The 10,043-nt window shown below is 39.9% G+C and overlaps 1 protein-coding gene across 1 annotated transcript in view; it reads right to left on the bottom strand.

The window, feature by feature from the left end:
* Positions 1-10,043, bottom strand: part of DCX (doublecortin) — a 167,530-nt gene that overhangs the window by 15,711 nt on the left and 141,776 nt on the right. Inside the window, exon 6 of the mRNA XM_042782505.1 lies at positions 4,149-4,243. Coding sequence (XP_042638439.1) covers positions 4,149-4,243 — 95 coding nt within the window. The remainder of the gene's footprint in view (positions 1-4,148; positions 4,244-10,043) is intronic.

The following is a 10,043-nucleotide window of genomic DNA, read 5'->3' on the forward strand; positions in this document are numbered from 1 at the left end:
AACAACAAAAAGATAAATAACCTAAACATAAAATGAACTAAGGACTTGAATAGACATTTCACCAAAGAGGCTACCAAACACATGAAAAGATGTTCAATGTCAGTAGCCTTCAGAGAGATGCAAATCAAAACCACAAGATATCATTTCATTCCAACAAGGATGACTAAGATTGGGAAAAAAAATTATAATAACAAATGTTGGTGAAGATGTGGGAAAATCGGTACCCTTACCCATTATTGTCAGTAATACAAAATTGTATAGCTGTTGTGGAGAACAGTGTAGTGCTACCTCAAAAAAACTAAAAATAAATCTACCACATAACCTAGAAATTCCACTCCTAGGTATACATCCAAAAGATAGCAGAGACTCAAACAGAGACTTGTGTGCAAATGTTTGTTACGGCACTATTCACAATAGCCAAAAGATGGAAAAAAACTAAATGCCCATCAACATATGAATGGATAAATAAAATGTGGTAGATACATACAATGGAATATTACTCATCCAGTAGGAGAAATGATGTCTTGATACATGCTCCAATATGGATGGAGCTGGAAGACATTATGCTGAGTGAAATAAATCAATCATAAAAGGACAAATATTGTATGACTTTACGCTCTGGTGGCATAGTGCCTAAGGCATTTGACTGCTAACCAGGTGGTCAAACCCACCAGCCACTCCTCGGAAGAAAGATTGGGCAATCTACTTCTGTAGAGATACTGCATCGGAAAACTAAGGAGGGGTCGCTATGAGTTGAATCAACTTGACGGCAGTGAGTTTAGGTTATTCTCCCTCCCCTCTCACTTAGTATAATGACAAGAAAAGGCAAAAGCATAAAAATGAAGTTTATTAGTGGTTACCAGCGATGGGCAGAAGGGGAAAAGGGGGAGTTAATGGTAATGGAAGTATTGTGTTGATTAATGATAGGATTGCAGAGTTGATTATTGTAATTGCTGTCAGTGAGTTGTGTATCTGTAAAAAGCTGAATTGGCAGAAGCTGTATGATAATTTACAACAACGACAAAAAAAAAAAGAGTAGCTGCTGAAGCTGCTTATGTATAACCTACAACTTCATGGAATTTGGTTTCTTGGTTTGGAGGTTTAGGGTCATGGTTTCATTGGATATCCTAGTTAATTTTCCCAATAACATGTGTAGTGCCTCTGTTCTATCTCTTAGTTCAATGCATGAGTTCTTAAAAGCTAGCAAGTGGCCATCCAAGGCACAATTAGTCTCTATTTAACTGGAACAACAGTGGAAGAAAGAGTCAGGAAAGAAGAATAGGATGTGGAATGTGTGGCTAATTACCTCCATGAATAACTGCCATGAGACTAGAACTGAATGGTGCCCAGCTATCATCACTGAACATTTTGATCAAAGATTACATAGAAGAATCCTGATCAAAAGGGAAAAATTGCAGAACAGAATTTCAAATTCTCATGAACTCTAGACTCTCTGGAGCTGTGGAAGGCAGATGAACCCCTGAAACTATTGCCCTGATATAATCTTTAAACCTTAAACCAAAAATATTTCCTGAAGTCATCATAACACTGAACAATAGTTTAGCTTAACTAGTAAAAATAAGTCTGCCTTGAACATTATGCTCTTTTAAGAACTATCTTCATGGGATCAAATTGACAACAGCAACTTGAGATACTAGACAGGAACCTTAGGAGGCAGTGAGTTAATGTTAATGAGGGAGGAACAACTCAGAAAAGGAGGGTGAGAATGGTTCACAACTTGAAGAATTTAATCAATGTCACTAAATGGTACATACAGAATCTGTTGAATTGGTGTGTGTTTTGTTGTGTTTATTCTCAACAACTAAATAAATAAAATTATATGTATAAAAAATGTCAAACCCACAATATTATTAAGAAAGTCAAACAAAACTCATTTATTTCCATCTAATATCACTTCTAGCTCTGACCATCTATGATCCATGGTGGAGTTGGTCATGTTGGTAGTTTTAACTTTTTCCATCTCACAGAAAGTTTTGTGAGCAAGATGAAGACAAAAAAATTCTAGAGTAAGGCATTCCAGAGTATAGTTACCAGAGAAGAAAATCATCTACATCTTCTCCAAGATCAGAGGCTCAAGGCAGTTACTACTACAGATTTTCTATACAGGAGAGGTTTCTGAATGGGAAATATGTTTGGAAAGTGGGGCCAGGGAATTTATTGTTGCTGTTGTTTGCCGTCAAGTTGGACCCAACTCATAAAGACCCCTCCTTGGGTTTCTGAGGCAGTATCACTATGGAAGTAGATTGCCCCATCTTCTTTCCGAGGAGTGGCTGGTGGGTTTGAACCACCAGCTTTCTGGTTAGCAGTCAAGTGTCTTAGGCACTACGCCACCAGAGCTCCTAGGGAATTTATAAATTTGCTTATTTGTATTGCATATTTATTTGGGATGGTGTGGTAGTTAAGGGTGTGTGTCAACTTGGCTGGGCCTGGTTGAGTGGCTGGGCAGCTGGATGTAGTTATTTCCCATGGTGAGATTGGTAATTAACTCCATGGCAGAATCTAATGGAGCAGCTGAGTAGCTGCTTTAGGGATGTGGTCTCTTCCCGTATATAAGAAGCTGCTTTGAGGAAGGTCTCCAGCTTTTTGGCACACTTGAACCCTGCAAGTAGCCAAGTCATTGTTCAGCAGCCTGCCATGCCCTGCTGATCTCGAGACCTTTTCTAGACTTGAATTAGTGGTCTGCCATGTTGTTTGGTAATATCGAGACTGTGCATTTTTACTTGTCGACCTTAGGTTTGTCAGCCTCAGCAGCCAGCAGCTGCCTGAGTGAAGAAAAGCCTCCAGCTTCAGTGGGCCAGGAGCAGGAGGCCGAGCTGAAGCCCAAGGTTGAGGGGCTTTCACCCAGCCCCTAGAACCTGGCACTTTGAACTCAGGCTTCTAGCCTACAAAACTGTAAGAGAATAAACTGTTTGTTCAAGCCAACCCATTTGTGGTATATTTTCTGTTAGAACAGTATGAGGTAACCAAAACAGAATGTAAATGGTGGCCAAAGCCAGTGCAGTGTGCATGTGTCCTATCTTCCTACATTATACCAGAATCTTCTTGGTAATGAAGAATTCATAGTGAAACTAGGGTCTGTTCATTCATTGATGTCTGGCAAATCTAAAGAGAATAACTCAATTGTAAATTTGTCTGCTACCATGTTGGAGCCCCCGGGTGGTGCAAATGGTTAATGTTCTGGACTGCTAATTGAAAGGTTGACAGTTCAAGTCCACCCCAAAGTGCCTCAGAATGAAGGACTTGCAATCTACTTCTCAAAAGTTAGCCATTGAAAACTCTATGAAATACAGTTGTATTCTTATCTACATGGGGTCACCGTAGTTGGAATCAACTCAACAGCAACTAGTATCTTTATGTTACTTCCATTGACTGGTGTTTGGGGACATAAGTTGCCCTTACCATCTCCATGGTTATGTCTCTGAATTGAGAGGTAAGTTCTAAACACAAGCCCCAACTCACTGTTTGGTGGTGACTTGGCTCAATATGGGTATTTGAAATCTTGGAACATTTTTCTTTTGGCTAAGTGTAACTGGAGGTAAATGTATCAGAGTTCAGAAAAATAAATAAAAGTGACTTAGTTTCTGCTGGTATTTCCAGGGCTTCAAGCTAATGGAGCCAGAGGAACGAGTTTCTGGCCTCAATGTCCTCAGTGTCAGTTACCAACAAGCAAGGTAAGCACTGGCTTACTTGTGCTAACTTACTTATCTGTTGTGAATAACTTCATATTTTTTTCACTACATCAAAGATTGAGCTTCCAGGTATGGCTGGCATCTGTCTCTCTTCCAACCCCATAGCACCTTCCTACAAAATCAAAGCCTCTTTTCAAATTTACAATCCCTGATGGGGATGGAGTACCCACTAATCAAGATAAGCACAGACTTACTTGTGCTTATTAATCTCTATCCACAGATGTGGTGAAACCCATGTGAAATTGTTCACTACAGATTACTTTTAAGTAAGCACAAGTATGCTCATGCCTACCTTGCTTATTGGGTAATCTGCCCTGGGATGTTCTGATAAAATGGAATGGAAGAGAAAACCCTCACCTAGCTATTGAAGGAACTTCCAAGAAGGACACTGGAGCCCTGAGTGCAAAGGGGTTTAGTAAGGTATAAGAGACATAATACCTTGTGCTTCCGGAGGCTGCCAGGACTGGTGGGCGTAGAGATGGGAGACTGCTTAGACTTGGGGGTAGAGAGCTGGCTGCTGGAGGTTCCATTTGCTAGTCCAAAGCAAGAGAAAAGGAAGGGATAAAAGTCAACACCATACAAAGGAACAAGTAATCCTTCCCCTCCAAAGACAGTAAGTACATTCAAAGTACACAGACAATCTCAGTAATTTGATGAGTAGAAGGTGAAAAACACATTCTTCAGAGGGGTAAGAACTACAATCCTCAGTTAATTAAATCCTGATGCAGTGCAAGGTAGTAGTCCTCCCACCCTTTCTCTGAGTGCTTCCCAATCTCAGGGGTCTGCTTCTTTTCAAAGTTTTTTCATATTCATTCCTATGATTGACCCTAACAACTCTCTTGGAAGTATTCTGGCAATGTCTTATTTCTCTTCACTTTTACAGATGATAAAAATGAGGCACACATTCATTATGTACCTTTCCTTAAGGGGGAAGACATGCCCTTTGGTGGAGGGTAATGTGGCAGGTAAGGGACAGCCCACTGTCAATCTCTCCCCTCTTTCTAGTTTCTTGCTTATGTTTTCCAAACACTCTCTTTCCCTACTCTTGGGTGAAAAGAACAGAAAGAAAGAAAGAAAGAGAAAAAGGGCCAGTCAGTTAAAAAAAAAAAAAAAAAGAAAGAAAGAAAGAGAAAGTCAAAGAAAAACAAAGTGAGACACAAAGTTCAAACAGCAAAATGCAGAGATGAGAGTCAAAAAAGAAAGAAAAAGATCAGGAATGGAGGGCAGAGGAGACAAGGAAGGCAGGGTAAGAGATTAGAAGAAGAGAAGAATGAGGAAGTTAAGTAGAGACAGAGAAGGGCAGGTGATTGTGGCCAGAGTCAGGGTACTTGTCATTTGTCTCTAGTCAGTAAAATGCTGAGAATGAGATGACACATGAGATTGTGGAGACTATTTAGTATTTAACATCTTCATATCCCATTGTGCTTTCAAATTGTTCTGTATTCCCTGGCTAATGGACTTTTTAATATACAACCATGCAAAAGAAATGTGGTGCATAGAAATAGAACAATTAAGCCGCTGTAAAAGTGAATTTATGTTCAGACATCTCATGCCAAAGTAATTTTTAAAAAATAGTCTAAGGAACTAGCATTGTTAAAAAGAAATGTGCATTTAAAAAAGGAAAATATCCCAAGGATGGTAGGAGGCGGAGAGGAGAGGAGAAGAAATAAATAGAAAAATTTAAAAGTTAGAGGAGAAAAGTAAGGCAGAAAGATGGCCTGAGAGTATCACTGTTTGTCTCATAGATGAATCATAAACTGCTGTATAATGACTATTTCCTGAAGATATATGTCCTCTGTACCACTTAGAGTAATAGTGCTCCAGGTTCTGGAACCCACACCATCAACCGCAGAAAGGGAAGAGGCACCACTAGTATGGTGGCTGCTGAGCTGAAAAGTGGGTTCTTAGGTGTCCACTGTCTGGCTCTGCCTGTGTATTTTCACTGGTTTTATGCTCAGGCATTGAGGGGCCTTCCTTCCAGTGAGGACTTCCTAGAAGTCATTCATTTATTTAGCTAGTAGTTAAGGAGCATTTTATATGAGCCAGGAAATGTATTAGACTCTGGATTTCTGAGATGAGTAACTCACTGCATGAGGGGAGGCAGGAAAGAATAAAGTACTATGAAAGAGTCTTGCATAAGGTGTAATAGGAGCCCAGGAAAGATGCTTCAAAACCAAGGAACTGGGGAGGAGAACAAGGGAGGCGACACCTGAAAAAATTCTTGAAAGATGTATTGGGAACCGAAAAAATCTATATACAGAGAAAGTAGATCAGTGGTTGCCATGGGTTGGACTGAGGGGAAATGGAGACTGTCTGCTAATGGAAGATCCTTTTAGAGGGGACAAAAAATGTTCTAGAATTAAGTAGTGGTGATTGTTGCACAACTCTGCGATTGTACTAAAACACATTGAGTTGTATACTTTAAATGAGTGACTTGTATGGTATGTTAAGTACATCTAAATAAACCCATCCTTTTTGTTTGTTTGTTTGTTTAAAGATGAATGGAGTTACTGAGGCAGAGATGATAGGAAGGATGTTCTAGGCATGAGAATTGCACCAGCAGGGGCAAAGACAAAGAGTTGGGAAAGAATAAAGCATGTTCACAGAAGTGTAAATAGCTCATTGTAGTCCAAGCACAGGGTACCAGCAGTGAGTTCTGAGAGAAGAGGCCAGAGACTAGATGTGAGGGTCAGACCTTGGAGGGTCAGATCTTATGCAGCGCATTAAGAAGTTTGAGTTTGAGGGGGGGAAACAAGATGGTGTCCTGGTGACACACTCTGTCCAATCTTCTACAACAGAGACTGGAAAAACTGAGTGAAACAAATACAGATGATGATTCTGCAACTCTGAGTATCAAATGAGAGGATAAAGAATTAGATTGAGCACCAATTTGAAAGAGAGTCAGAATTAAGACAGTGCCTGGGGAGAGAGAAGAAGTCAGGGATTAATGAAGTGTGGCCATTTTTAAACACAAAAGGCATCATAGATGGGCAAGGAGAAACCAACTTCATGGAATCCACCCTAGGACAGAGACACAATGTGGATAGATATGGAGTGAATCAAGTTGAGCAGAATAAGTGATGGTACTAAAAGAGGAATGTGCAGGGAAACAGGCAATATTCCCAGGGGTACAGGTGACTGCACAGTGAGGAGAGAGCCAGTGAAGGGGGATGAAACAACTCACTATTAGTGAACACTAGTCATTTGGGTTGAGGGTCCAGGTGAAGGGGGAAGCCTGTGGGATGGTGGTTGGAGATGCCGGACTCCTGGTGGCCCACCACTTGACTGACTCCAGGCAGGAACAGGATAATCAGCTGCATATGCCCAGAAGTGCACTGGGCCCAGGCCAGTGAATTGCAACTGGAAAGGTGGTTTCTCCTTTTCCCCACTACACTTTCGATGACCAGTGGTGAGCCATCTTCCTGCCCCCACCAACCAAGTGACTAGGGACATCCCCATACCCACTCAGTTCCTTGGGCTGCCTCATCCCACCAACAGCCATTTGGCACACCATACCTCAAGCAGATAGAACCAGTGTCTGTAGCTCTGCTTGCCCATGCCTGTGTCATTGATAGGTCTTGCTCTCACAGAATGCAACACACATATCTTCATAGCCTCCTCAACTGGAGGTGTATACACATGTCAGACTCTTGCCCCCTCTGCAGGCATGCATTCCCATGGATTACATCACAATCACCAACTGTGGCTGACCACAGCTAAACCATTTTCTGTCTTTTCCTTTTTTCCACTTTTTCTTCCTTTTTATTTGTTGATTTTCCCCTCCTCTTCTTCTTTTATTTTTACCTATCTTTCATCTCATCCCCATAGCACCTTTTTTTCAACTTAATTTTTTCTTTTATCCTGATTGATCCAATAGAAGGCAGACATTAATTCCCCACTAGTCAGCCATACTTACTACACCTACCACCTCACCCAACAGGTGAGCATCATCACCTGCTCCTGCACCACTGAATCAATGACAGATGGTGGACAATGCCTGCTCCTCCCACCTGCAGCTTCTCTTCATGACCAACAAGTAGAGACCCAAGCTCATATTCCCAACAGTTATTCCATACACTCAGAGACAGGTAGGGAGAACCCCAGTGCTGCCAAACTAGCAACCAAAGAAGCACCAGTCCCACTTGCCTAGATATATCAAAACAAAGCAAAACAAGAAAATCAGAGTGAAGCCAACGAATGCATAAGCAACAAATAAAAGCAAAAACTCCAAAATGTCTCAGAGACAGCAGACAACTTCAAATCAAACAAAAAAACAGGACAAGATAGATAAGCAAGTGACCAAAATAAAGAAAAGTTTAGCAAAACTTCCTGAGGAAGAACAGGTAATAGAACTACCTGATAAAGAATGCAAAAGATATACATATAGGAACTTCCAACAGCACAAGGAATCACAAACAAAATCAAATAGAATACAGACAATACCATAGCAGAATTTAGGAAAACAATACAACAGCAAAATGACAAAATAAATAGAAATCATACAGAACAGTGATTAGAAATCCAGAAGATTAACACTGAAATTATGGAGGTAGATAACACATTAGAAGGATAAAAAAAGTAAAACTGAATCAATTGAAGAATGGGTCAGCCAACTAGAAGGCAAATTCCTTGACAGCAGTTTCTATGAGGAAAAATAAGGAAAAAAAAAAAAAAAAGGATGAAAGAAAATCAAGAAAGCTTAAGAATTATGTGAGACAATACCAAGAAGGATAATCTACATGTGATTGAGGAGGAGGCAAAAAGAAAGAAATAACAAGAAGCACAGAGAAAGTTGTTGAAGACTTGCTAGCAAAAAACTTCCCTACTATCATGAAAAAAAAAAAAAAAAGATATCCATCCAAGAAGCTCAATGCACCCCATTCAGGATAGACCCCAAAAGAAAGTCACCAAGATATATCATAATTAAATATCAAAAACCAAAGACAAAGACAGAAGCTTGAAAGCATCTCAGGAAAAACAAAATGTTATCTATAAAGAAGAACGAATAAGACTAAGTTCTGAATTCTCAGCAGAAACTATGCAGGCAAGAAGGCAACAGGATAAAATATATAAAACCTTGAAAGAAAAAGAAATGGCAACTAAGTATTGTATATGGAAGCTCTGGTGGCATAGTGCCTAAGGCATTTGACTGCTAACAAGAAAGCCGGTAGTTCGGACCCACCAGCCACTCTTCGGAAGAAAGATTGGGCAATCTACTTCTGTAGTGATATCACCTCAGAAATCCAAGGAGGGGTCGCTATGAGGCAGATCTGACTCGATAGCAGTGAGTAAGTATTATATATACAGCAAAGCTCTCCCTCACATATCATGGTGAAATTAGGACATTTCTAGACAGACAGAAATTATGGGAATGTGTAAAAACCAGACCAAACTTACAAAAAATGCTAAACGCAGTCATTTGAACAGAAAACCAACAACAGAAAACGACCTAAGATTAAAACACATGACAACACCACCCAGAAACTGACCCAGAAAAAGAACACTCAAAATTAATGTATGCTTACAAGACTGAAAGTAGAGAACCAGAGGCATCAATCTGCAAACAACAACTACAAAGCAAAAAGAGGGAATAAATGCTATAATTACAGAACTTCCATATGGAGAAGTCAGTATGACATTGACATAGTACAGACTGTTTCAAACATGTTGTTGTTGTTGTTGTTTGCCATCAAGTCGGCCCCAACTCATAGGAAAGTAGAAATTAATTATAGGGTAACTACAAAAAAAATTAATAAGCCTTCTAATGAAAATAAGAAAAAAATCACAGGGACTTAATAAACACAAAATCAATAACAACAAAGAAAATGAAAAGAAAATCTGATAACAAAATGAACTCAGCTCAGAAAAAATATGCAGAACAAAGAAACTATCAACAACACAATAAAGAATACAAAAAAATGACCACAGTAAATTGATACCAATCATTATTTACCAAATATGAATGAATTAAATGTACGAGTCAAGAGAAAGAGAGCGGCAGAATGGATACAAAACAGGTTTCATCAATTTGCTGCCTACAAGAGACTCATCTTGGACAAAAATATAAAAATAAATTTAAAATTAAAGGGTGGAAAAAATATATCAAGCTAATATTGTAGTTGTTGTTGTTAGGTGCTGTCGAGTTGTCTCCAACTCACAGTGACCCTACGCACAGTGGAACGGAAACACCGCCTGGTCCCGCACCAGCTCTGTAATCCTTACTATACTCAACCCCTTCCCGCAGCCACTGTGTCAATCCATCTTGTTGAGGGCCTTCTCCTCTTTCGTCGACCCTCCACCTTACCAAGCATGACATCCTTCTCCAGGGAATGG

This window comes from Orycteropus afer, unplaced genomic scaffold, assembly GCF_000298275.1.
Source record: "Orycteropus afer afer isolate SDZICR_OR568_19922 unplaced genomic scaffold, OryAfe1.0 scaffold00352, whole genome shotgun sequence".
NCBI classification, from domain to species: domain Eukaryota; kingdom Metazoa; phylum Chordata; class Mammalia; order Tubulidentata; family Orycteropodidae; genus Orycteropus; species Orycteropus afer.